Source organism: Aulonocara sp. 'chitande type north' Nkhata Bay, linkage group LG2, assembly GCF_057382095.1.
Source record: "Aulonocara sp. 'chitande type north' Nkhata Bay isolate Kocher_YH1m ecotype deep benthic linkage group LG2, A_spYH_male_GT1.1, whole genome shotgun sequence".
NCBI classification, from domain to species: domain Eukaryota; kingdom Metazoa; phylum Chordata; class Actinopteri; order Cichliformes; family Cichlidae; genus Aulonocara; species Aulonocara sp. 'chitande type north' Nkhata Bay.
This window is the reverse complement of record NC_141345.1, coordinates 20,151,315-20,179,278: the sequence shown is the minus strand read 5'-3', so window position 1 is coordinate 20,179,278 and position 27,964 is coordinate 20,151,315. Positions and strand designations below refer to the sequence as shown.

The following is a 27,964-nucleotide window of genomic DNA, read 5'->3' as shown; positions in this document are numbered from 1 at the left end:
GTGGATTAGCACCGGGTTGGTACTGGGCGAAACTAGAGCATCAGTCGACATAGAAGACGTGGAAAAAAAGAAAAGAAAAACCTAGGAAACATTGGCTCGCCGTCGCAGACCGCGACACGGTCCGCCCGATTTAGTTTGTCGCCGGACGGACATGCAATTTTCAGGTATGTGGCAAAAAGTAGCGATGGATGCAGACGCAGCGAAGAAGATGAACGAGGCTGGTGATGTGCTTTGGGTAGTGATGATGGCTGGAGACTGGAGTGCTGTTTTTCCCCCCCTTCTTTTTATTTTGCCTCCTTTTCGCATTTCACATCCTTTCCCTTTACTTATCTGTCCGTGCGCAAATGTAACAATAGGGGGATCCTTGTAAATAGGAGGGACTTGATTGGGATCGAGCGCCCCGCTTTATCGTGGATAATTGTGGCACATGAATGGGATCCCCGTTAGCTTACATCGGCATCGTAGCTCACGCTGAGATGGGTGGGGTGAGGAGAGGGTGCCTGTGTGGCAAGTGCACTGATGAATGATGGAGCACGTAAGGCTCCACGGTTTTCTGAGCTGATAACAACCGTTTCGCTGCACAGACACAGAAAGATGTCGAAAAATAACGTTTTGGTGTTTCAGATTGCTCGATTTCACGACGATGCTCTGGCTTTTTAATTTTTTTCCCCCTTAAAGGTCCTCTCCCCTCTTTCCAATCGACTAACAGGCCACAGCACGGCCAGATGCACAGGATTGTTTCACAGCTATCACACCAGCAGGCAGGCAGGGCCGTTACTTGTGCTCAAATGACAGGTTCACCCACTTCCGTCTCAGACAGGCTTAGTCTAAACCCAGATGTTTTTCCTTTCCATTTCTCTCCTACAGACGAACCTGCCAGTTTGGGTAGAAATGTAAGCCTGCCATTGCTGCAGACTCTCTGAGCTGTAAATCTGTATGCCAGACCCTCACCCACAAGCAGTGATGTAATGCTTGAATCTTGATGCTTTCTTCTGCTAACACTAAGGATTGCAAAATTAAAACCACAATGAAAATGAAACCCGGTGCCATTAATAGTCAGGTAAAATTAGGATATTTTTTTTTTTTTTTTTTTTTAAAGAGTCTTCTTTAGGTTTGTGATAGTTTTACGGGAAAACTTCACATTTTTGACTGACTAAAACGAGTGTTTCTTGTTTCTCTGAAAGTGTAATTTGCTAAGATTGATAATAATAATTATTATTGTTGTCAGTAGTAGTAGAAGTAGTAGTATTAATAAGAATAATTTGTTGCAATTCAGGTATTATTGTTAATATTAGCTTGCTAACCTCGCTCACGTGTTAAAACACACACACACATATGTTAATTTATGATGTTTTTTTATTTTATTTTCATGATTGCACTGTATTCAGTCAAATGGCAAAAAGTATTGTTCATATACACTAAAATATAAATAGATAAATACATAGGTTTATTGTTTGTCTTCTTTGCAAAATCCATATTCATTGCATAAGATAAAGTAATCAATTACTGGCATTAGTAGCATCACTGCTTGATTGACATTTATTTACAGATATACATTCCAATGAACCCAGAGTACCACGGCACTAAAATCTGTTAAGCAAAATGTGTTTACAAAAACTACAACATGCATGTAACATACACATATGTCAACAACGTACATGTAGTGTACATCTAATGTCAACAACTAACAAGTACACGTAATGTCAGCCACATACACGTAACATACACGAAATGTCAACAACATACATATAATGTTGTTCATTTTTCAGGTCAGGTACTTCACCTACATTTATAATTTGTAAAGATTTGACTGGTATTAAAAAAAGTTCCCAAAAGCTACATAGATGTTAATAATCCTGGTAACATAGACAGTTTACATAGTAAGTTACAGATTCAATTGTGTCTAAGAGGGTTAATACGTACATATGCTACGATCATTATATAAGATAATAATTAGTTGCAACTCAAGTGCTAACATTACTGAAGTGAATTCAAGGTTGGTTTCTACGAAAGTTGGCTTACTGCCACCTGAAGTGAAAAACCATCAAATCATTTACTGTGAAGTCGGTCATGGTCATGTTTGTCATGCTTTAAAATTAGAAGAAAAAACACATCTAAACACCACCACAGCATCCCGCTATTATTGTCACAGAGAGATGTCTGAACTGCTAAGGCTAGTTACCAGCTGTATGCCAGGCTAATGTGGTCTAAACCAGTATACAGCTAGAAATGGAGCTGTCTAAAACATCCCTGTTTGAACCATCTGCTGAGAATAAATCATGAGTGGTTAAAATTGACTCATAAACTCATCTCATCCCCGTTTCTCCTTTTAAGAGCTATGCTGTGAGTGCAACCAGGCAGTTCCCTTTAACGTAAAAGGGAAGATTGAATTATATCCTTTAGCTTATTATCTATTTTGCTTTTGGGTAGTGAGGGGGGCTGGAGCCTATCCCAGCTGTCATAGGGCAAGAAACAGGTTAAGGCTGATTCTTGACATGAGACACCTACAGTCATTTTAGAATCACCAATTAACCTAAACCCAAGCATGCCTTTGGGTTAGGGTTAGGTAGCTGGAGTAACTGGAGAGAACCAATCAGAAAAGCCCCAGATTGGAGTTCAAACCAGACATTCTGTCAGTGAGGCAATAGTGGAAACCACAATACCAATGTGCTGCTTTCATACCAGTTCCATTCTATTAAATTGGTTAAAATTAATATTTAAACATCCTTATATCTCCAGAGTTCTTCAGAAAACAGTATATTAAGGAGCAACTGAGTAGTCCGTTGTGAAAGATGTGTTGGAAGCAGGAAACTGGTCAACAGTAAGAACTTGCAAATGCCAAATTGTGATAGCTAGAAGACTAATTAAGGGCACCTCCTAAACAGAGGGCTTTGTGGGGTATTCCTGGTGTGCAGTAGTTAGTGCCAACCAAAAACTTGGTGAAACGGCAGTTTCTTTGTCAGGTAACAAGGCTCGTTAATGCTTTTTTTTGGAAGGAAAGGCTTACTTGTGTGAAGAGCTGAAACACAAATTGCTGGAAACTTAATTCTGGCCATGATGCTGACCCCTGTTTGTGCTCACAGGAAGCATGTGAGCATTAAAGTGGCCAATGGTGGGCTGCTCTGATTAATCATCATGTGGTCGGCTATATGTGTGCAGTGTTTACCTGGGAAAGCTATATAGGTCCATAAGCTAGAATATTGGAATAAGTCAGCGTGATCATCAGGAAAGCATTCTGCTAGGAAACCTCGGGGTCATTATCACTCATGTGAGTTTCATTTTTCCACTTATCACCTACCTAAACATTGTGGCAGACAACAGCATTCAGCACATTTTCTCCTTTAGCAGAACAATTTGCTCTGCAAGAGTCCGATTTGTTGATTAGGCCTTCAGATTTCCGAGATCTAAATCCTGTGGGATGTATCCAAAGAGGAAAAAACAATATGTGCAGGTCCCACCTCACAACTGTTACTTGCCCGAAACAGCTCAGTGATTCAGGGTACAAGTACAACTATTTTGCAGTTGACTGATTTGAGAAACACCGCGAGACAATGAGTCTAGATATAAATAACGAACTAGACAAAGAAAAAGGAAGCAGCGCAAGCTGTTGTGGAACTGTAGCAGTCAGATGAAGTTATTATTATCACCACTTACAAATGTATTTTCATAAAGTTGCCAACATAAATACAACTAGATACACCTGGTTTACTTTTCGTTTGCTGTCTGTACTTTCCAAGCTTGCTGATGGTTATGCGAGGCATGCTCTTGTTCTTTCCCTAGTCTATATTCATCTCTGCAAGCATGACATCACAGAAATCATAAGATGAAAGCAGTTTTTTTTTTCTTCTTCTTCTTCTTGTGCTGCTTTCAGAAATGACAACCAGCCTGTGAAATACCTCAGCCACACACCGTCCCCTGCACAGGATGCTCTGCACAGACGCTGCTGGGACGCACATTTAGCCGCAGAGTTAGTTGGTGTCGCTGAACGTTTTCTAAATGATCGCATGCGTGACTAAATGCTCGAGATCCGTATTGTGCCTGCCTTCAATGCTGATCACATATGGTCTTATTGCGTGTATTACAAAGCTAGCCTTGGGTGGGAGATCCCATGGAGTGGTGCGAGGCTGGAGTTGACACACTTTCTCTCACTTTGTCTTCCTCTCGGGCAAGATGTATTACACAAAGGCCTAGCAGCGCAGAGTGGTCATATTTTTTTTTATTTTTTTTTTCTGCCTGTTACATCATGCTCCATGTTCTGACTGCATCTCATTCCTTTCCTCGGCTTTATTCATGATATTCTGGGATCTTCTCACCACCTCATTGTTTAGTGCTGTCACGAAGACATCAGACCAGAGCTCTTCATGTATAGAGGCTGCAGTTATAACGTGAACTCGGCGGGGGGGAGGGAATATTACTGTGTGAGTTTTGTGAAGCGAGTTGTTGTCTCGTTGCCTCATTTGTCCCTCTTTGGTTGTTCTACTAGGTTTCCAAGTGCCCAGAAGGGAATGAAGGGGCCCTTTTTGCTGGGCGAAGATGCACATACACACAGAGACTGACAGATAAACCTACTGTTTAACAGAGCCCTGTATAGGGTGGGAAAGTTTGTTCAGCCAACCCAGGCTTTAGAGCGCGTCTGTATTTGCATGCACAGATGGGAGTTTAGCAGCACTGAGCGCGTTTGTCTGCCCGACAAAGCCCCTGTAGCGAGCTGCGTGTTTCATTTTCTGTATGCCGAATGGTTATAAATAACCAGCCAGGTCTTAAAAGAATCAGGCAGTGTGCGCATCCAGGTTGTAAAGCAGCACAGCAGTGTAAAGAATACAGGAAACACTCTGTTCAAGATGACAAAATCCTCAGACGTTTAAAAAAAGGGGTTTCTCTCACACACACACACACACACACACACACACACACACACACACACACACACACACACACGTGTAGAGTATAAGTTGGTACACAACATCCTTGATACACTGCCGGCTTTTATCTGTTTCACAACCACCGTGTCCACATTAAACGTCATACTTAAAATTATGGAACAGAAACAAAAAGAGCAGTTAAAGGGCGATAGCGCTCAGCAAATGAGTGGTACTCTATACCATAATGGAAAATGATGTCACCGATAATCAACTAAAGAAGCGGTTATTCACACAATAGCAGAAACGGGAAGTGGAACAACCTACATTTAGCATCCAGTAATCATTATACTTATCTGTGTACGTGTTTACGTGTGTTGATCATGGTAAAATCTGATATTGATGAGACCCGCTGTAGCTGGAAGTACTGCAATAGTGACAGAAGGTTGGTAGTTGTTGTTTTTTGTTTTTTTTTCCTTTTGTGGTGTTGTAACACCACAACATACACTCACGAAACTTTATGGGTCTTTAGTTCAGATCAAAATAAAGGTTGAGTTTTGAAAGCCCGTGTGGTCTGATCCACAAGCGCTAACTAAAGAGGCCAAGTGGCCGTTTACCCACTTGTGCCACATTCTTTTCTTTTTTTTTCTTCTTCTTCTTCTTTATTTTGTGTTGCAGTGTAAACTGTATACAGAGCTGCAGCACCCATATAAAGTATCTTTACTGTGTGTGCATATATTTTGGAAGCTGGGTGAGGTCTGAGAACTCGGTGCTGTTTGACTGGTGGCCTACCATGTGAAAAAAATGTCACAGTCTGATATGACAGGAAACCCCACCCAATTGGTTAAGCCTGCATATGCGACCATTACCGATGACCAAGAGCCGGCGAACTCATTATGTAGGCTTCTCGTCACAAAATGACGGTTTTGCAGATTCTGCATTTACTTTAAAGTTGTCCCGTCTTCCCATTTCCCACTGTTGGAGGATTTTATTTTTCAATTTCCCCTCTCTTGTATTTTGGTGTTCACACTTTCCTCTCTGCTTGTGCTGGCTGTGACTGTGTAGTTTTTAACGTTATCCTGCAGTGTGAAATCGTAATCATGCATTCATATATACCACCTGATATTTATTTGAATTGATAAAAAAGTACAAAGCTGCCAGCAATTTGAGAGTTTAACAGGAAAGCAGATTTTGCCAATGCCGCATTTACAAGATAACACGTTTTTGTGTTTGCTGTCGAACTTTCACTGTTTTTCGAAGCGTTTTCTGCTTTTTGCCAGATCAATGGCATTTTCCAGGTCTTGGCATTTCATGAATTATGCTCTTCAGATATTCTTCTAGTCAAGCAAAAAGCCAAAAAGGAAACTGCAAGGGGCCTCTTCCCCTTTCTTCCCCCCAAGTGATACAGGTGCAGGGTGAATGCACACACTTTCTGCACCAAAACAGGGTTTCATGGGAGGAAATGAAGTTGTCTAGACATACTAAGACAGTGTCTGGTGTATGTGTCCTTTAACCCTGCAGTATCTGACTATAGAATGCATTTGAATTGCTAGAGTGTAACCTGCTTATTCATTTTTATCTGTTTATTCAGTAATTTCTTGATCAGTTGTCCCCTGACTTTTCTGTCCGATTGAGACAAGCACCCCAGGTTCATTTTGCTGCACAGTATCACGTGTCAGTTTGGGTTTTTTGTATCGAGGACACCAAATATTGATATTTTATTATTATTATTTGAAAAGAAACACATACATGAAAATACTCTGGAGATACTACTCTACTAACAAGAGGGCTCACCTCCTGATATAATATTACCTTAGCAAAATTACAATAAATCAGGCCAAACAGAAAAGACACATTTAGCTTGACAGAGTGTATAATTGACCCCATGCAACCGTAGACTGATAGCAGACTTGATTCTGTGTTATGGCAGGTTTTACTCACAGTTTAAAAAACGGTTACTCACAAAATATAACTTTAAGGATGTAATTTACAATTGAAAAAGGTAATAAATGGACTGAGAGCTTAAAGTGTTTTATACAACATGCCTCATTCACCCATTTATACAAGCACTTTTTTCTAAGCTCTTTCTATGTAAGTGCTTTGATGCGCCAGAGAGCAACTTGGGGTTAGTATCGTGCCCAAGGATATTTGGCATGCAGACTGGCGGAGCAAAGATCGGAGATCGAACCACCAACCTTCCCATCAGTAGATGAGAGCTACAGCCACCCCAAATTGCAGTACATGTCAGTGCAATACAGAGCCTATCCGATTGTTAAGTGATGACGTGACGAATCCTACTTCCGGGTCTAAAGTAGTCTGCGTTTAATATGGCTTTTGTGTTGTTAACATGTTTAATGTTATGTATTTTCTTCTATTTAATCTCAAAAAGCTCCTAAAACAGTCAGTAATCACTGTTGACCTCCCTCGGCTTTTATTACCACTAATCATTTATTTAAGCTCAGTTTTTAAAACCTTAGGATGTAACTACAGCCCAGCCCATGCAGCAGTATATGAATGACTAACCTCGTATTGTGGATGGATTATCTCAGTTGTTCTCCTGGCTGAAGTTTGGTCCTTTTACAGCATCCTGCCATGCGATTACATTTGTTCCTGACCACCGAGAACACTCACGTTAACTTTTATCGAGTGGAAAAAAAGTTAGCTTGTTTATATTATGCTAACATAGCTGTGTCACTAGCTGTCACGTAGCACATCATTATATACCAGCTAGCCAAACTTCAGTAACCCTACAAACGTCACTGCTGTTTAGTTTTCTGTCTTCATTTATGCTGGAAGTGATAACAGAGCTGTACGTTTTAATTTGTTTCCAAAACCCCGCAGTCAGGACATGCTATATTGTATTTAGATGGAAGCTAGCGAGCTAACTTCCTGCTAACTTCTAACTCCGTTAAATGTCATAAATTCCGTTTTCATGGATGCCTGGATGTTAAACTCAATTGTTACACCTGGTAGAGCAGAACGCTGATCATTTTATTAAAGATGAAAGACTTTAGACAGTTTTTCAACTCTCAGTAATGCCATAGTGATCGTTTGATATATGGACCTGCAGCGGAGTTTAGGCCCAGACACGGCTAGTGACGTCAGACTTAACGACCGGATTGCAAAAAGTATTGTGTCGTGACTGACCAAGTCATTTTCACCTGTAACTTTTTGACCCGTTTGCCGACATATATGTGTAAAACTGCAGTAGGAAGTACTCGTGTGAGACCTTCTGTTTTGGGAATCACAAAAGCACTTTTCCTCCTTTTTGCAGTGCCTCTTTAACTCCTATCTTTCCTTCTGTTTTCTCTTTCTATGTCAGCCTGGGGCGTTGTTTGAGTGACACCTCGTTACCATGACGACCCACGTGACCCTGGAGGATGCTCTGTCCAACGTGGACCTGCTGGAGGAGCTGCCGCTCCCGGACCAGCAGCCGTGCATTGAACCCCCTCCCTCCTCTATTATGTACCAGGTACGCACTGGTTCACAGTGCCGCCACCGCTGCCACCTACCATCGTCCCCAGCTGATTGGTCCTTTTCAGTGTACAGTCTTTTGACCCCTTTTTGTCTCTCCTTCGGCAGGCAAATTTTGACACCAACTTTGAAGACAGGAATGCTTTTGTGACTGGCATCGCCCGTTACATCGAGCAAGCCACAGTCCACTCCAGCATGGTGAGACCTGCGGCGCTGGTTACTAAAATAAACATCACGGGATTGCTCTCCATTCCACTGTTTTTTTTTTTTTTCCTTTAATAGCTAACTAGTGAAATTCAGTCTTTTGTGGTCTCAACTCAGTAGTTTTTGTTCCTCTTTCAGTAAAATCAAAGCAGACTGTGGGAAGCAGCCTCGTGCCCTTAAAGAGAGCCTCGTTTCATGTGAATTGATTATCATTTGGCTCGGCCTGTGGCGGGACACACATAAAAATAACGCACGCACACTCTTGCAGACACAAATTCCACTCACACGCTGGTGAATCAGAGAGGCAGCCGAGCACTAAACATCCCTTCCCTGATTGTGAATGAACAGAGAATGTGATGTGACTGTCGAAGAGGGGAAGTGAGAGCTTTATTTAACCGGTTCAACGAGGAAGTCACATTCAGGTTGAGGCCAGGCTATTTGGGGGCACTCGTCCTTTAGCCGCAGGGATGGAGGAATCTGTCTTTCCTATTTCTGAGAGGATGAAATGTTTCCCTGCTAAAATATTTATCAAGTCCTGCAATGTGGGTTTAATCTGAGATGTGTGATGTGTTTAGTAGCTTTGCAGAATGTCTGTTACTAAGATATAGTACCGTGTAAAGGTATTCACCCCCTTCCAGATATCTTTTTAGATATCTTTTATTTTATTTTTTTGCTTATTTGTCACACTTCAAACAGATGTTAATGTTAGACAAAGATAACCTGAGTCAATACCAACTGCAGTTTTTTAGGGAAGAAGAAGCTATCTAAACCTACCTGACCCTGTGTTAGAAGCAGTTCTCCTAAACTTCCCCTAACTGTGCCACAGCAAGAACTGCAATCAAGTGTATGCAATAACTGGCAGTGAATCTTTCACCTCAATGTGGAGGAATTTTAGAGAGCTGTTTTAAATCAGGCACATCAGAGGGTTTTCAAGCATGAACGGCCTGTTTAAGGCCATGCCAGAGCATTTCAATTGGGTTTAAGTGATTAGGCCACTCCAACACCTTTATTTGGTTTTTGGTTTTTTTGAGCCACCCAGAGGTGCTCTTACGGCGTGTTTTGGATCATTGTCCTGCTGTGTATCCCAAATGTGCACAGATTGATGGCTGGACATTCTCCTCCAGGATTTTCTGGTAGAGAGAAGAATTCATGGGTTGAAGTCATCCAGATCCTGAAGAAGAAAGCAGCCTCAGTCCATCACACTACCTCCACCACTGCGTTTGACTGGTGGTGTGATGTTCTTTATATGAAATTCTCTCTTTGATTTTACACCAGATGTAACGGCACTCAAAGATTCCACAAAGTTCAGCTCTCTTCTTGCCAGCCCACAAAAGATTTTCGCCTCGAAAGTCTCGGAGATCATCAATCAGAATCAGAATACATTATTGATCCCTAGGGGAAATGATTTTGGGTACAGTGCTCCAGGCTTTTTTTTGGCAAATGTAAGACGAGCCTTTGTGTTCTTTGTGGTCAGCAGTGCTTTTCACCTTGGAACTCTCTCACAGGTGACATTCTTGCCCAGTCTCCTCTTGTTGAATTTTAAATCATGATCACCGACCTTAACCAAGACAAGTGAGGCCTGCAGTTCTTCAGGTGTTGTTCTGGGTTCTTTGGTGACCTCCTAGATGAGTGATCGATGCGCTTTTTTGGAGTAATTTTGGTTGCCTGGTTTAAAGTTTTGTCTCCATTTGTGGATAATGGCTCTCACTGTGATTCACTGGAGTCCCAAACCTTTACAGATGACGTGGTAACCCGTCCAGACTTCAGTGTTTTACATCTGTTCTTCATTTTATTAGAGATCAAAGCTTGATGAGTTGCTAGATGAGATTTTTGTAGCCTGCTTCAGTTTGTTAGAGAGGTTATAGTTAAGTGTTTTGTTGATTCGAAAGAGCTGGCAGTAATCAGGCCTGGGTGTGGCATGTGAAATTGAATTCACAGTTAATTAATGAGTTAACAGTTAATGGGGGAGGGGAGGTTTTCACAGAGGGCCGGGTACGGTTGGGTCATTTTTATTTTTACTGTTTTAATGAATAAAATCATCATTTAAAAAAAATGTATTTTGCATTTACTCAGGTTTTTGTCTAATAAAATAATTAGTTTGATCATCTGAAACAAAAAAAATGTGGCATGTGCAAAAAAGAAGATGGGAAATACTTTTTCACAGCAATGTAGATATAATCTTGAGCTTGTTGAGGTATCTAGTTCTGGCGTGACTTCAGCTGTGCATGAGGAATTAAATGTCTTTGTTCTGTTTATTTCTACAGAATGAGATGCTGGAGGAAGGACATGAATATGCTGTGATGCTTTACACATGGAGAAGCTGTTCCAGAGCCATTCCCCAGGTTAATGATCACTTCCTTCATGTCCTCACATCTTAACCTTTAGATCTAATGCTAAACCATCATAACAGAGTTTTATTCAAGCTGTCACACTGTCTTTTCACTGTAAGGAACAATTACCCAAAAAAGGCCGTATGAAATGCAGATGTTGCCAGGCTTGAGTTGTGGGTTGGTAGTTGGGTTGCCTAACTTTGCACCTTTTAGCCACTGAACCAGAAGCTCAGCTGCAGGCGGTGGTGATTCTACAGAGCAGAAACAACACCGCCTGCAGCTGAGCTTCTGGTTCACTGACAGCTGTATTTTTAGCTATAAATAAAAAGGGGGGGGGGATCAGAAACCACCCTGTTACGTAAAAAATTCAAACCGAATTGGACTGCAAAGCATTTGCCTTAACAAAGTCAGTCAGGCTTTTTTACATTAGCTGGCTCAACGAAACCTTAAACCCCAGTCAGAGGCATTGCAGCGGGTGGTTGTCGGCTTTTTCTGTTTGTTCAGACTTTCTCTGTGCACGCTCACATAAACTGACCCTCAAGTGCTGCCCACTTAACTCCCAGAGGAACATGTGAGAAAAGGAAATATAAAGACTATTAAAAGAAAGTCAAACTTCAAACACTGCAAATAAATCAAGGTGGGAGGATGCTGTAAAAAATCATTCAAATGTAGCGAACTTGTATGTTCATATTGTCCTACTCAGTGTGCCCTCATTGATGCTGTTTATGGCTAAGTCGCTCTCGCTACAGTCGGGACTTACTCTGTCCTGTATTCTGAAGATGTGGAAATTGTGGCCAGATGAGAGTGAAATCAATTTCACACATTGGATATTCTTAAGCATTAAAAGTCTACAAATTGGCCGATCGATTCACTCATCTTTGTCCTGTCAGCTGCTGGACTGAGCAGCAAATTAGGACCACGCAAGCTGGACCTGCTCAGCGTTCAGTGTTAGTTGCCATGGCGATGTAGACGGGTTAAAAAGAGAGAGAGAAAGAACTCTAACTTTAAACTGAGCATACCTCACTAATCTTGTTTCCTAGTACACCCCGCAGGTCTGCAGTGTGACCTTAATGATTTTATTGTTACATGTAACAAAGTTCCCCAAAACTGACGTTTACAGTTTTAAACGAAAATGTTTAGTAATCGCGATTTTTGGGAAAACGGAGCAAAAAGATGGGAGTGGGGTGGGGTCGTGGGGGATCGGAGCAGCTAATATGTTACCTGGGGGAAAGTATATGTGGTGCATTGTTGCTGTGAGATCAGGCTGTGTGATGGCACCATCTTGTGTCTGCTAGGTGAAATGCAACGAGCAGCCCAACCGAGTGGAGATCTACGAGAAAACGGTGGAAGTGCTAGAGCCCGAAGTGACCAAGCTCATGAAGTTCATGTACTTCCAGGTAAGATCCTACTTTAAGATTACATAAACTAGATCAATGAAACTCTATGATAAAGCACTAAACAGACCAACGTATGTTTATGTCTATAGAGACAAAGGAGGGTTTTTAAACATTTTTTATGCATATGTATTCATTATTAATAGAGCTGTTGATAATCAGTTGGTTTTGTGTTTGTTTTTTATCAGAGGAAAGCCATAGAACGCTTCTGCAGCGAAGTGAAGCGTCTGTGCCACGCCGAGAGGAGGAAAGACTTCGTGTCTGAGGCCTATCTGCTCACTCTGGGCAAATTCATCAACATGTTCGCAGTGCTGGACGAACTGAAGAATATGAAGTGTAGCGTCAAAAACGATCACTCTGCCTACAAACGGTAGTGAACCCTAAGTAAAGAGATTCAAATGTACGTTTTTTGTTTTGTTTTTTTCTCACGCTGCAGAGCCAAACTAACTTTCCTCTCCTCTCCTACCTCTAGGGCAGCTCAGTTCTTGAGGAAGATGGCTGATCCCCAGTCCATCCAGGAGTCTCAGAATCTCTCCATGTTTTTAGCGAACCACAACAGGATCACTCAGGTCAGTGCGGGGATTATGCGTGGCTAATAAAAGACTATGACTTAGGTTCCATCTTTCTTTTGTTTTTTTTAGTGCATCTTTGTGAAAATAGACATTTTAATTGGGGGTTTATTGCAAATACAATTAAATATCCTGGTGATAGTACAGCAGGTGACTTGGATTGCTCCAGGATAATGACTTGAGCGAATGAATGACTCACAGCTGTACTCAAGGTGTCACAGAGCTGCTGCCTGAATGTTAGTCAGAGCAGAGGAGCTGTTATGTAATTAGTGTGGCTGTTCTCACCTAAATCAGCCTTTAACTTGCTGAACGCTGACCCGACAGGAAGTTTCTCATTGAAAGTCTGCTTATTAAGATTTAACAGCTGCCGGAGTTACGGCTCAGTGTATTGCTGGTTTTTGGTCCTCTTGAATTGTGTTCGATCTTATTTTATTTGTGTTGTTGTTGATGCTTAATCCCACGTACGCACAGGGTACAGTGAGTCCTCCTTTCTTGTGTTGTCAGTGCATTACTGTTTATCTAAAGGTGACTTGTTGTGTCGCGCTTTTTCCGTGCAGTGCCTGCATCAACAGTTGGAGGTGATTCCCGGCTACGAGGAGCTTTTGGCAGACATTGTCAACATCTGTGTAGACTATTATGAGAACAAAATGTATTTGACGCCTAGCGAGAAACACATGCTGCTTAAGGTAAGCGCGCGTTTGACATCGTTATCTGACGCCAGCTCGCAACATTTCGAAACTATCTCTTTCTGGCGTCTTTTTGCCAATTTGTCTTTTCCCCTTCCGTTTCTTTTTGACAGGTTATGGGCTTTGGTCTGTACCTGATGGATGGGAATGTGAGTAATATCTATAAACTAGATGCCAAAAAGAGGATCAACCTGAGCAAGATCGACAAGTTCTTCAAAGTAAGGGCTTTTAAGCGTTTTCTTTTTCCCATTACACGCTTTGTTGTGTTTATCCCACGAAGTGAGGCATTCACTCTTGTTTCTCAGCTGCAAGTGGTGCCGCTGTTTGGAGACATGCAGATCGAGTTGTCACGCTACATTGAGACGAGCGCACACTATGAAGAAAACAAGTCCAAGTGAGCAAACCCATCCACCGGTGTAATTTACAGAAATCTGGATGTTACTCTTCTTTTTTTTTCCACCACTACAACTACAGGCCGAAGTAAAATTCCTTGATGACCAAACTCCCACACACTCCCTCCCAACCCTCTTTTCCCATCTGTGCCCAGGTGGACGTGCACTCAGAGCAGCATCTCTCCGCAGTACAACCTGTGCGAGCAGATGGTGCAGATCAGGGATGACCACATCCGTTTCATCTCCGAGCTAGCGCGCTACAGCAACAGCGAAGTGGTGACCGGCTCGGGCCTGGACAGCCAGAAGTCAGACGAGGAGTACAGGGAGCTGTTCGACCTGGCTCTGAGGGGTCTGCAGCTGCTGTCTAAGTGGAGCACGCATGTCATGGAAGTTGTGAGTAAAGCGTGGGATTGATTGCATCCCTGTGTGGGTAGGGAAAATGCTTTGTGGGGCCGTCAGTGTGAATATGAGTGGGTTTTGGACGTATGATGTGGGTTGTTTTTTTGCTATTTATTGTTCTGGCTTTGATCTAATTATAGCTCTCCTTTGTTTCAGTACTCATGGAAACTGGTACATCCCACGGATAAATTCTGTAATAAGGACTGTCCAGGCACGGCGGAGGAGTATGAGCGAGCCACACGTTACAACTACACCAGTGAAGAGAAGTTTGCCCTGGTGGAGGTCATTGCCATGATCAAAGGGCTGCAGGTAAAAGATTATTGAAATATGAGTAGCACTCTCACTGATGTTCACTATCTGGATATTTTTTTGCACTTCAGCTGAGTGCATGGTTTGACACAAGCATAGTTTTCACTAGTTTATTTCCAAAAATGCAACTTGCACAATTGACATTAAAGCGGCATTAAAATTAGGTGATGCAATAAACGATGTTATGTGTCCCAAAGGTTCTGATGGGCCGAATGGAGTCTGTGTTTAACCAGGCCATTAGGAACACCATCTACGCAGCTCTGCAGGATTTTGCCCAAATGACCCTTAGAGAACCTCTGCGCCAGGCTGTACGCAAAAAGAAGAACGTTCTCATCAGGTACAAAAATGATGCAATCACAAATGCATCCGTTTCTTTTGTTTCAGACTAAACAACAGACGAAGTATTTTTACATTTTTCTGCAGCGTTCTCCAGGCCATTCGAAAAACTGTCTGTGACTGGGAAGGAGCCAGGGAACCTCCAAATGACCCCTGTCTGAGGGGTGAGAAGGACCCGAAAGGCGGTTTTGATATCAAGGTGCCTCGTAGAGCCGTCGGACCCTCCAGCACACAGGTGAGACGTGAAACGGACCAGGGTGCTTAAAGAATGGTGTTCAGTCTGTAGTGAAAGCATTTAGATCTGCATGTATTATCTTTGAAACTACTGAGATTTTTAAAGTAGCTTAACTTCCTATTAGCAGTTGCAAAACCTGAAAATGTACATGTGGTGTGAGAGTTGCGTGAGTTATGCTGCACGGTGTTCCCATTTAAAAGAAACTGACACTGTTTGGAGTCTGATACATTTTCATGAAGGTTATGACTTTTTAAAATACATAGATTTGGGGTGTGGGTTTGAGTAAAGGTGTTATCTTTAAATTAGAAATGAAGCTTTCTCTCAAGTTACAGTGGTCCCTCGCTATAACGAGGTTCACCTTTCGCGGCCTTGCTGTTTCGGGAATTTCTTTGTGCAATTTTGCATGCTTTTTTTTTTTTAACAGTGCATTGTGTTCTGTTTCCCGATTGGCTCTAGACTACTGTCAATCAGTCTCCTCCGTGCCGTCTCTCCTGTACAGTACAGAATGCGTTCAGCTTGTCAAATTTACATAAATCTTTGATCGCTAGCAGTGTGACTCTGAAGTGCTGCACTGTATGTTTGTAAGTTTATCCCCAACAAACGCAAAAATGTTGACAAACCATTTTGCAACGTCAAAGGCAGTGGAAGATGCTAACCATCGCACAAAACGTTATACTTCTGGACATGCTAAAGGAAGGTAGAAGTAACTGTATTTTTTGGATTATAAGGCGCATTAAGTGAAACAAGACAGTCAGATAAGTCAAACTTTACTCAACTCATTCTTCTTGCTTCCTCTACTTCCGTACCATTGATTCATTAATATTGAATTCTCTTGCAGCTGACAGTCGTGTTTCATAAAGGTTTCAAATGAGTAATAATGGTCTGTCACATGAGCTTTTGTCCACTCATATTCGTCTGATGCAATGAGTGTAAAAGTTATATACACTACTGTTTAAGCATATCAGTTGTTTAAATGGAAACATTTTATTATTTCATAAAAAAATTTAGCATATTTTGAATGTGATGCCATCACCAGTCTCAAAAATGGCAGACCATCTGCTCTTGGGTGCCCATGATCTTTGGGCCCCTGAGTGGCACTGCATTAAAAACAGGAATGATTCTGTCATGGAAATCACCGTATGGGCCCAGGAACACTTCCAGAAATGACTGTCTGTGAGCACAGTTACTATCTGCAACCTGCTATCTGCAGGTTAGAGTGCAATCATGCAAAAAAGAGCACGATCCAGAAACATGTTCTCTAGGCCAAAAGTCATTCATAATCACCGAATAAAGGTTTTGTGGTCAGATTAATCGAAGTTTTTAATTCTTTTTGGAAAACACGCACACCGCGTCCTCCAGACTAAAGAGGAGAGACACCATCTGGCTTGTTATCAGCGCTCGGCTCTAAAGCCTGCATCTCTGTTTCATCTGTTTGTACATTAGTGCCTGTGGAAGTGGCTCCTTTTTACACTTCTATACTGGCTTCATTTTTCACCCAGGTTGCTGCTTGGTAAAAAGGAGGTTTCCACTTTTTTATATTTTAACCTTTGTCTCTCTCCTCCACAGCTGTACATGGTACGCACCATGCTGGAATCCCTAATAGCAGACAAGAGTGGATCCAAGAAGACTCTGCGGAGCAGCCTTGATGGACCCATAGTCACAGCCATAGAAGACTTCCACAAGCAGTCCTTCTTCTTCACACATTTGCTCAACTTTAGTGGTAAGCTGGAATTCTGAAAGTTCAAACAGACCAAGTTGTCAAAGGAAAAACCAGAAGAGAAGTGAATGAATACTCCACAGCATCAGCTAACATTATTAACAGCTTTTACTCTTGCTTCCTTTGTGAGGCAGCGGAAGAGCAATGAGAGCAAACATTGCTAATGCTTGCCAATCTTTTCTGCCATTTCTTTCCTTCTTCCTGCCACTGTCCTGTCACACAGAGGCCCTGCAGCAGTGCTGTGACTTGTCCCAGCTCTGGTTCAGAGAATTCTTCCTGGAGCTCACCATGGGCCGCAGAATCCAGTTCCCCATTGAGATGTCCATGCCGTGGATCCTCACTGACCACATCCTGGAGACCAAGGAGCCTTCCATGATGGAGTAAGAAGTAGATCAGTTAAACACTCATTGATTATGACTTTAAAAAAGAGCAGTATTTTAACTCCCACTATCTCTTCTCAGGTATGTGCTGTACCCTCTAGATTTGTATAATGACAGTGGCTACTACGCTCTCACCAAGTTCAAGAAACAGTTCCTTTATGATGAAATCGAGGCTGAGGTAAGTTCTAATAGCCACCATTAGGAGTATTCCCATGGAAATTTAAAGGGATAAATCTAATCTAATAATCCTCAAAGACCCCACACACCCCCAACACGGACTGTTCACACTTCTGCCCTCTGGGCGGAGGTTCAGAAATGTGAAATCCAGAACATCCAGACTCAACAACTCCTTCCCCACTGCCATCAGACTCTTGAACTGCTGACCCATTTTTGAACAGTAATAATATATATATTTTTTTGCACATCAGGCCATCTTGCATATTAAGCCAGCATATTAAGCTATAGCTCTTTTGCACACATCTCTGTTTCAAATCTCCATATTCTGTCTCCTTTTCTGTCTTCATTTATTTGTATTATTTGTATTTATATGTTCTATTTCTATCGTATATATTTATCAGCATCTGTGGGTGTTCATTGCACAGAGAAATGCCTTTTTCTCTCGTGACACATGACAATAAATACTTTGAATTGAATCTAATAACCATTTTCTTTGCTTTGTTCTCAGGTAAACCTCTGCTTTGATCAGTTTGTCTACAAGCTAGCAGATCAGATATTTGCCTACTACAAAGCAATGGCTGGAAGGTAAAAAAAGAAAATGTGACTTTAAAAAAAAAAAGTATTTTAGAGTTATTGGCAGATATTGAAGCGCTCTTTGCAGACTTTACAAACTCATATGCCATGTGTTCTTCAGTGTCCTCCTAGACAAGCGCTTCAGAGCTGAGTGTAAAAATTACGGCGTAATCATCCCGTATCCTCCATCAAACCGCTACGAGACGCTGCTCAAACAGAGACACGTGCAGGTAGCAGAAACATGAAAACACATCTGCTGTATCTGTATTTATTTAACCACCAGTCTGACTTTCACACTGTATTTTTCATCAATCCCTGTTGTCTCACGCAGCTGTTGGGTCGCTCGATTGACCTGAACCGTCTGATTACCCAGAGGATCTCTGCAGCAATGTACAAGTCCCTGGACCACGCCATCAGCCGCTTTGAGAGCGAGGATCTTACCTCTATAGTGGTGAGCTCAAACATCAGGGAAACTAGTGAAAATCGTCAATCTATTTTTGTGTCCTGTGCGCATCATCCTTCTCACACTGCATGTCTGGACAGGAGTTGGAATGGCTGCTGGAGGTTAACAGGCTAACCCACCGCCTCCTGTCCAAGCACATGACGCTGGACAGCTTTGACGCCATGTTCCGCGAGGCTAACCACAATGTCTCCGCCCCCTATGGACGAATCACTCTCCACGTCTTCTGGGAACTCAACTTTGATTTCCTCCCCAACTACTGCTACAACGGGTCCACGAACCGGTCAGTTTCACGCTGTTGTTTTGCAGGAATATATTTTATTTGCTTTTACCTTTTGTGTTTTTTCTTTACCTTTTTTTCGCCTCCCTCTGTTCAGCTTTGTACGGACGGCTATTCCCTTCACCCAGGAGCCTCAAAGAGACAAGCCAGCCAACGTACAGCCTTACTACCTGTATGGGTCTAAGGTGCGGTACCATCTGTGATATTATAGTAAAGACTTGTAATTTTTTGTGTAAAGCAAACTTCCTCTTGCTTCAGAATAACATTGTGTCTGTTTCTTCTTTCCCTCTCAGCCTCTCAACATTGCATACTCCCACATATACAGCTCCTACAGAAACTTTGTTGGCCCGCCTCACTTCAAGACCATCTGCCACCTCCTTGGTTACCAAGGCATCGCTGTGGTGATGGAGGAGCTGCTTAAGATTGTCAAGAGCCTGGTATTTATCTTCATTTTCCATCCTGAAAAGCATGCTGTCCTCCCCCTCAGTGTGCTGGATCCTCACAGTTATTATTCTCCTTCCTTTTTGTGCCCTCTCTTCCCCTCTCCTGCTGTGAACTATCCATCTTCTCTGTCACTTTACAGTTACAGGGCACCATACTGCAGTATGTAAAAACCCTGATAGAAGTCATGCCCAAGATCTGCCGCCTACCGCGCCACGAGTACGGCTCCCCAGGTGAGTTTATAATCCCCAAAATTACAATGAATGGAGCACATTTTGTTGCGTTAACATTTCCACATGAGCTGTCTTTGTTCGCTTTGCTTAAATATGATTCTTTATTTGACTTCAGGTAAGTCAAATTAAGCCGTTTTTGAATAAGGGGGCAATCAGAGAAAAAGAAACTAAATGGTCTGCATATTGGTTGGTGCTTTGACCGACATAAACTTGAAATTTGAGCAATACCTGATTGATTGCTGTGAAATTTTGTACCACCAGCATACCACAATTTTAGTTGAAATATATCTGCAAAATTAATGCCATTCTCATCAAGCTGTGTACCAAGCACGAGTTTATATGTCAAGTATGATAAACGGGCTGCGGATTAGCACATTCAATATGAGATTTTTATCATCGCAGATCATTTAGCCTGAAAACCACAGCGTCAGAATAACTTCACACTACTTTAATGCACTTACAGTACTGTGCAAAAGCCCCTCATTTAAAAAAAAATGCTTTGCTTTACTTTCTTGAGCAATTGTTCTGCACGCTTTTTGAGGATGCATCAGAGTTTTGCTTTGAACGTTGGACATGTTTTGTTTGTTTTTTGAGCCACTTTCAACAATATAAAAGGCGCAAAACAGAGAACTTAGCAGAGAACCAATTTTAAACTGTATCTTTAGGTGCTTTGTTACCTGCCTGTCACAAAAAGGCAAAAAGACACTTTCATAGCTGAGTCTGTGAAAGTTGCCAAAGAGAACACAGTTTGACAGGCATAAAATAGTGTTTTTTGCACAAATTAACTGATTTCCAAAGAGCTCTTATCCAAAAACTTGTTATATCTTAACATGGTGTGTGGTTAAAAAAATGAGGAAACTAGAAAAGTGGAGAAAAATCCAGCAACCAGACCTGACACTGCAGCTGAGAGCATGCGTCTGGCCTTTCAGTTGAGTCATCTACTGTTGAAGAAGGTGGTCAAACCAAAAATTGGCTTTCAAGCTTGTTAGAGTTCTATACACTGTGTTTTTGCCTCACATAGTAAATTTTCATTTATGTTTTTACATGTTTCAGTTAATCACTGCACTTATTTTCCTATTTTTCGAGCAAAATATAAATAAACAATGCATGGCTCAAGGCTTTTGCACAGTATTCTTTACATAATGAAGAAATATGAAACAAAAGTGCTGTAACAAATGTGCACTAACTATTTATAGCTGGTTATAGGTACAGATATTTTATTTATTTGATGCATAGCACAGCAGTTTAAGTCACATTTTCCTCCAGGTTCAGATATCGCCGCTCACTATTGGAGAAAGTCCTGCACAGACTGCCTCTCTGGCTTCAGTCAGATCTTGGAAACATTCAACAGTACTGGAATAAGATTCAGCCATAACTTGGAGAAAGCAGTACAATTCTAGATAACAACATATGAACCACTACAAAATACAGTTAGGAACACGACTGTTCTCAGCCATTTGGGTTGTGCACAATGTCCAATTAAACCACAAAAAATCCTCTACCTGCCTAATTCTTTTACATCTTTGTGCACTCCGTGACCTGCCTTAATGCATTTTGACTAGAGCTGTGGTTGCAGATTAGAGGCAGTCAGATGGAATATCCCTAAGAGGAGGGCTTAGTAATCTGTAGATTACTGATGTTCTGTACCCTGAGGTCTGTACCTGGCTTACTGCCTGTGATCTCACTGACAGCAGTTAATGATCCTCTTGTCCTCTGCTGCGAGGCTCCGATGCTCAGACCAAATGTGGGTCAGAGAGGCCGCGTGGACCCGCTGACATCACCGCATTTCATCCCGCTAGCAAGAGATTATCAATGACATAACGAGATATTAGCAGGCGCTTGCTTCCTAGACTGTAGGAGAGTATAGATGTTATCAGCGTATCTTTAAAAATGCAGATGGAGCGCCGTATCACACCTGTCTTTTTCTCCATCTGCCATTCCAGGCATCCTGGAGTTCTTCCACCACCAGCTTAAGGATATCATTGAGTATGCTGAGCTAAAGACGGATGTCTTCCAGAGCTTAAGGGAGGTGGGAAACGCCATCCTCTTCTGCCTGCTCATCGAGCAAGCTCTGGTAGGACTTTTCTCTTTACAAGTGTCAAAATCCCATAATGCTTTAATGTGATTATTGCACACCCCCGCCCCCCGCCCCCCCCCCCTCTCTCTCTTTTTTTTTTGTTTTGTTTTGTTACTACTGCTTTCTCAAAGATTCCTCTGATAGCTCTGTCTGTGGTCTCCGAGCACGCTCAGTAAACAGGACCACTGAAATGAAGTTCTCTTGACTGCCTTGTTTTAATGTGGGTGACCAACAAACCTGGGTGCCTGAAGGTTTCCACCCAATTTGTGGTGTTGATTCACTCGCTAAATCAAACACCACGGTCAGAAGCCATCAGGCTCCCAGTCCACACGCCCCAAAGTGTTTAATCTCTGATTGTGTGTGAGGGTTTTTTACGTTTCTGAAATACAATTCTGTTTTTCATTACACGCTGGCAACTACCACAGGTGGTAAGGATTCAGGTCTTCCTATTGGCTACCAGAAAATGACAGCATGACCAAATATGTTTGCTCTTTTATCTCTTGTTGGTTTGGGCTGCTGTTTTCTGTTGTTTCTCTTTTTTTCCGTGTTAGTTTGACACACACGCAGTTTACCTTCAATTAGCCATGGAAGCAAAAGCACTGAGACATCTTTCATTTTTTTAAAAAGAATGAGGTGAAACTAAAAGAGTGTTTGAAGAGTGCACCTAAGACGTATGCAACAATTTGTTGCTTCTGCTTCACCTCTCCGACACGTTTCACGATATTCACATTGCAAGCTTTCAGTAATCTTGCAGGAAATCAGTGAGACAGACAATCAAGCTGCATTTGTCACAGGAAATGTTTTTTACATTGAATCATAACTATTTTAGAAGGTGATCGCACATTCTTGTGCTAAACTCTGCACTTTTGCCTCCATGACTGTCTTTTACTTCTGGGCACTTGTAATGCCTGTACGCTGCCCAGATCTCACTCTTTTCTTTTTTTTTCTTCTTTTTTTTTTTACCATTTCTGTCTGGCTGCACTTGCTTGTGCGTCTACTAAAAGCCTAGTTGTGTGTTGTTTGTCTCTTAAGTGTGCGTTCATTCGAGTGCGTGTTGCATGGCTTTTTCTTCTAGCCGGTCCCTTTTCTTTCTTTTGTTTTTTTTAGCCGAGGTCTCGAGGTGCTGCTCCTCTGCTCTTTCTTTGATTTGTACCTTGTCGTCTTGACAAACAGTCACCACCACGATCGCTCTGACCGCTTGAAATTGCTCCTTAGTCTCTAATGGCAAAAAAACAAACAAAAAACCACGCACTGAGCCACGTGACATTTTCGATTCATTAAGATGTTTGTAAACTTGACCTCGAGCCGCTAAACCCGACTAGATGGGATTTTGTGCTTAAAGTGTTACAAATTATAATCCTTTTAAAATTGGCCTGTCATCATTGCTTGATAATCGTAGCATCATTATCCACACAGCCAAACTCTAATTCAGTTATCTTATCTCCCCACTCTCCCTAAGCCTGACATTGTGTTGACTAATCTGTCAGCACAGACCTGTGGTTCGGAGCTCGTGTTAGGCATTCAAAAATATGTCTTAAAACACTTAAATTAAGAAGTTCAGCAAAAAGCCGCCTCATGGCTGTCTGCATGCTTTGTCAGGGCATCCGTAGAGAATAACAGCGGGCGACTTCCTGGATTAAAATGAGCTGTTTGTCTGTGTTGTGCTTAAATCTCAGTCCCAGGAGGAAGTGTGTGACCTGCTTCACGCCGCTCCCTTCCAGAACATTCTTCCCAGAGTCTACATCAAAGGTATACAACAAGTTTGGAAGCGGTGAATTAAAAAGCAGACGGGTGCAAATTACATTACTCACAGTTTGAAGTTTGGGATGATCTGAGAAGCATTTTTCTTTTGAAATACGTCCGCAACTGTTGGTATTTGTGTGCCGCACAGAGGGAGAGCGTCTGGAGGTGAGGATGAAGCGGCTGGAGGCGAAGTACGCCCCTCTCCACCTCGTGCCTCTAATTGAGAGGCTGGGAACCCCACAAGTGAGTTCAACATCTGCTCTGATGGGCATGAAAGCAGACCTGAAAGGACATATTTATAGTCTTGCAGCTTAATCATGCGACCCCTTCCTCCTGCTTTTCTCAGGCGTGTTTCATTGTTAACTATTTATTGATTATAAATAAATAATTCAAGGGAATTTGCACAATTTTCATAGCTGGTCTTCAAAAAATTTTCTCTTTAAGCTGCCAATCTTTCCCACAATTTTCTAAATTCTCTAAAGACTTTTTAGACTTTTGGAGGGAAAGTTTCTCTTCTCTCTCCTAGCATTATCCTTTAAGCTGACTGACTTACACTAGAAGCCTGCGGATTTTCAGAGGAGGAAATAAAAAGCTGAGTAATCAGCTTTAAGTTTCTAGCAGCAAGCGACAGAGGAGGATAGCAGTGGCAAAAATCCCCTGGCAAATTCTCTAGGAAGTGAATGGTCTGATTTCTCTTTTAGATTTTCATCCTTGAGCATTCTGCCTGTTTTCTTTTTTACCAGCAAATTGCCATTGCGCGGGAGGGAGACCTGCTGACCAAAGAGCGCCTGTGCTGTGGCCTTTCCATGTTCGAGGTCATCCTAACGCGAATCCGCAGCTTCCTGCAGGATCCGGTGTGGCGCGGTCCTCCGCCCACCAACGGTGTGATGCATGTCGACGAATGTATGGAGTTCCACCGCCTGTGGAGCGCCATGCAGTTCGTCTACTGCATCCCCGTGGGCACGCACGAGTTCACGGCAGAGTAAGTGACACCTGGCAAAGAAAGTCATTACTTGCAAAGCACAGCAGCAAGCGACAGTAGAAAAGTCATTCAAGGGAAGTCTGCAGTTATCAGCAAACTAATGGTAGATTCCAAGAGTGTCTGTTGACCTCGGCTGCTTTATGGTGAAAATTAAATTCCCCACAGCCATGTGTTGATGGCTTCTGATGGCTGTTGATGTATTTTCCTCTTTTAAGCTAAATTTGACCTGCTTTGTTTTATTCTTTGGGTCCATTTTGGTGCAGATGTTGATATGACAGGTCCAGCAGTATTTTTCTCTTCTGATAAAAAGGTTAAAGTTGGCAAATCAGAAGAGAAGTTAAAGGGGTGGAAAAGTTTTGGGAGAAACTTTTTCAATACACACTATGTGACTTCTTTAGTTTCTTCCCCTTAATTAATTTTTTTTCTATCACTGTGCTACACACCCTTTACATCACCCTCCTTGAATAAGATTGCTGAAAATAAGTTGAAAGGGGCGGGCTGTGTATATGTGACAGCAGTTTGGACCCAGACAGAGGGAGGATTTTTCCATGGCGCGTTGCTCCCTTGTGTCGCCAGAGCAGCTGGAAACATTAGAGCGTTGTTGCATCAGAGTTGCATCATTGTTTTGCAGACTTGTCACATCTCGAGTTGTGCATCACATAATGAAAGCGCACCCCTCCGCCCCCTCCCCGTGTTGTTTGTGCTCGTCCTTACAGGCAGTGCTTTGGGGATGGGCTGAACTGGGCCGGCTGTGCCATCATCGTGCTGCTGGGACAGCAGCGTCGCTTTGACCTCTTCGACTTCTGCTACCACCTGCTCAAAGTCCAAAGGCAGGATGGCAAGGACGAGATCATCAAAAATGTGGTGGGTACACGTTATCTGCTGCGTATCCTCAATTTTGCCTTGTTGCTGAAGACTTGCAATTATAAGTCCAAAAAATACATCCCTTCTTTTCTTCCGTAGCCGCTGAAGAAGATGGCAGATCGCATCAGGAAGTACCAGATCCTCAACAATGAGATATTTGCCATCCTGAACAAGTACATGAAGGCAGTGGAGACGGACAGTTCCACTGTGGAGCATGTTCGCTGTTTCCAGCCTCCTATACACCAATCCCTGGCTACCACTTGCTGAAAAGACCTTTGAAAATTGTACACACACACACAAGTGAAGACACATTCCCCTTAGCTGTGATGCTAATTTCTGCCTCTTACTGCTCTTTGTGAGGTGTAAGGTACCACAATAGCTCCCCATTGGCTGTAAGAATCCAAAGACACGTCTCCTCAAACTGTTCCTCTATTTAATACAAATGAGTGTCTTTGGGTTCTTACGAGAAGCGGAGCACCCCAGAGGTAGAAGTGTATAGTCACGTCTCTTCTTTTTATTTCCTCGTTTGTGTGGCTTCCACTCAAGACTCGTGCATGCCTTCTCTTACTCCTTCAGTTGCTTACCTGTTCGCTGGACCACTGATACAAATGCCAAAAGAGACAAAAATTAGACTATCTGATTTTAAAAAATGTGATATGAAACGGCGCAACAAATAACAAATTTTCCAAATTATATAGATATAGATATATATAAATATATTTAAGTCCAACATGGTGCTCTTACGTGATCCGACGTCTCCCAACAGTACTCGCACAGGCACCAGTACACCTGTGCGATCTCTACGCGTGTCCTCTATTAAGACCCAAACTTGTTTATCGTGATGCATCTGTATAATAATCTACCCACTGTCCATGATACAAGGCGTCTGTCATGACGCGTTTATATACTTTTCATTACTCTCACACACGGCCTGCTTTTCAGAGGAGCGGAGGTACACTGCATCTTTGATTTGCCTTCAGTTTACCTGGTTTTTCGTCGGCCTCCTGACACGCTTTTACTCGGTAACCAGTTCCACTGTAAATTTCACCGTTGAACAAAGTGAAGTGTTGAGTGTCGTAATTGTTCTTTGTTTTTAATTATTAATATTTTAATTTAACCATCCTTTGCATACTTGCTTCTCTTCTATTGACTGGAAAACCTCATCGGTAGTTTTTTTTTTTTTTTATTTATTTTTTATTTTGTTTTGTCCCCTCCTCCTCTTTTGTCTGTTGGAAAGATTTTTATATTCTGTATATGAATACAGTGATATTATTTACAGTTTGCAAAAAGACACACAGTCATCTGAGTAAATGTGTTTGCTTTTTCAAGAGTTAAAAAGGAACAAAAAGATTAGAAAATACCTCTAGGTTGTATAAAGACAGTACTGTACTAGATTAACCTGTTTTGAGTATGAATGGGTGAAGATGAAATATTCTCCTCATACAGCGAAGGAACAAATAATTAAAAAAAGAAGAAGTAATAAACTAAAATGTCAGTTATGATTAAAGGGCAGTTTCCTAAATATAGTCAGTATTTACTATTGTGGGACTCTTTGCTTTAGATTTAGCAGTGTTATCAAAATATGCAAAAACTTTGTCCCTATTTTTTTCTTATGAAGAAAGACAAATGAAGTAACCCTCTTCAAAGCAGCCTTCTTTTTTCTGCTCCGTTTTGAATGAAGAAAGTTTCTTTTGTAACTCCGGTGTCTTTTTAGCGTATTTATTCAAGTCTGACTTGCGGTTCATTTAAAGGTTGATCTCGTCAAAATGAAGGGTACCGGCGTGTCATCTCGAAACCTTAGCATGGCAAATGTAATTTATTGTCATCAATGGCTCCATTTGTGACATGAGGCTTTGTTTATGATATTGTTGTACAAGTGACCATGTTTTGAAGTACAAAAAAAAAAAGTGGAGAAAAAGAATATAAAATGTACAACAATGTTCCTGCAAAGGATTTGAAATTATGTTGTATTTCCATGAAATAAAAAATGTTTAACTGAAAAAAAAGAAGTTGTATTTAGCATGTTTGCTTTTCAATGGGTTCTACCATTTACTTGCAGCATGCCGTATTACACCTGAACCTACACCTGAGGATGTTTTCAGGTTTTAGTTTTCCAAATTTGTTTGTTTTGAGAATCTTGTAGAATGAAGCTTGTGTACATACTACATCTGTTACATATGCCAGGTGGCCTATAGGAAGGGTCTCTCATATCCTCGTGTTGGTGTTGTACCTGGATCAATGTAGCATCTCAATCATGTTGTTATATCATACCTTTGCGACTTGAAAAATTAAATGTGCTGCACTGCCTTAGCCAGAATTTATCCTAATGTATCTTGGAAAAAAATGAAACAAAAATTGTCTTTGCACCCATTCTTCTCATCCAACCCTATCTGGGTTGGATTCTGTCAAGAATGGTAGAAAATTAAAAAAATAATATGTTGTCAATATTGTAGGACCATAACCTATAAGGGGTCTTGAACTCCAGGCCTCGAGGGCCGCTGTCCTGCAGGTTTTAGATGTGTCCTTGATCCAACACAGCTGATTTAAATGGCTAAGTTACCTCCTCAACATGACTTGAAGTTCTCCAGAGGCCTGGTAATGAACTAATCATTTGATTCAGGTGTGTTGACCCAGGGTGAGATCTAAAACCTGCAGGACACCGGCCCTGGATGCCTGGCGTTCGAGACCCCTGCATAAGACAAGACGATTGAACAAAATATTAAGTAAATGGTTCTGAATACTTATGTAATAATGACCTTAGTGAACTGCTGTCTGTGATCTGTGTTGATTTTGACTGTGTAATTATTGCTGGGGATTTTAACATTCATGTGGACAACCCTCAGGACAAAG

General features: G+C 41.8%; 1 protein-coding gene across 2 annotated transcripts; it reads left to right on the top strand.

The window, feature by feature from the left end:
• Positions 1-27,255, top strand: cyfip2 (cytoplasmic FMR1 interacting protein 2). Of its 2 annotated transcripts, XM_086307997.1 has the most exons (30): positions 1-164; positions 8,182-8,331; positions 8,442-8,531; positions 10,802-10,879; positions 12,163-12,264; positions 12,450-12,631; positions 12,734-12,830; positions 13,388-13,516; positions 13,630-13,734; positions 13,822-13,910; positions 14,064-14,301; positions 14,464-14,616; positions 14,814-14,953; positions 15,040-15,187; positions 16,754-16,907; positions 17,128-17,284; positions 17,366-17,462; positions 17,970-18,046; positions 18,156-18,264; positions 18,366-18,485; positions 18,578-18,777; positions 18,872-18,959; positions 19,068-19,211; positions 19,358-19,448; positions 21,392-21,522; positions 23,202-23,274; positions 23,417-23,511; positions 24,012-24,250; positions 24,967-25,114; positions 25,214-27,255. In XM_086307997.1, exons 2-30 carry the CDS (start codon positions 8,215-8,217, stop codon positions 25,379-25,381), a joined length of 3,759 nt encoding a protein of 1,252 aa, XP_086164123.1. In that variant the 5' UTR covers positions 1-164; positions 8,182-8,214; the 3' UTR covers positions 25,382-27,255. The 2 variants fall into 2 exon arrangements, with proteins under 2 accessions (XP_086164123.1, XP_086164131.1); XM_086308005.1 differs by lacking the exons at positions 23,417-23,511; positions 24,012-24,250; positions 24,967-25,114; positions 25,214-27,255 and having other exon boundaries at positions 21,951-23,268.
• The last annotated feature ends 709 nt before the right edge of the window (positions 27,256-27,964 follow it).

Coding starts and splice junctions, on each gene's coding strand:
- cyfip2 (XM_086307997.1), top strand. CDS start 8,215: ATGACGACCCACGTGACCCTGGAGGATGCTCTGTCCAACGTGGACCTG. Junction 16,908..17,127: donor ACATTTGCTCAACTTTAGTG/GTAAGCTGGAAT, acceptor CCTGTCACACAG/AGGCCCTGCAGCAGTGCTGT. Junction 17,463..17,969: donor ATGATGAAATCGAGGCTGAG/GTAAGTTCTAAT, acceptor CTTTGTTCTCAG/GTAAACCTCTGCTTTGATCA.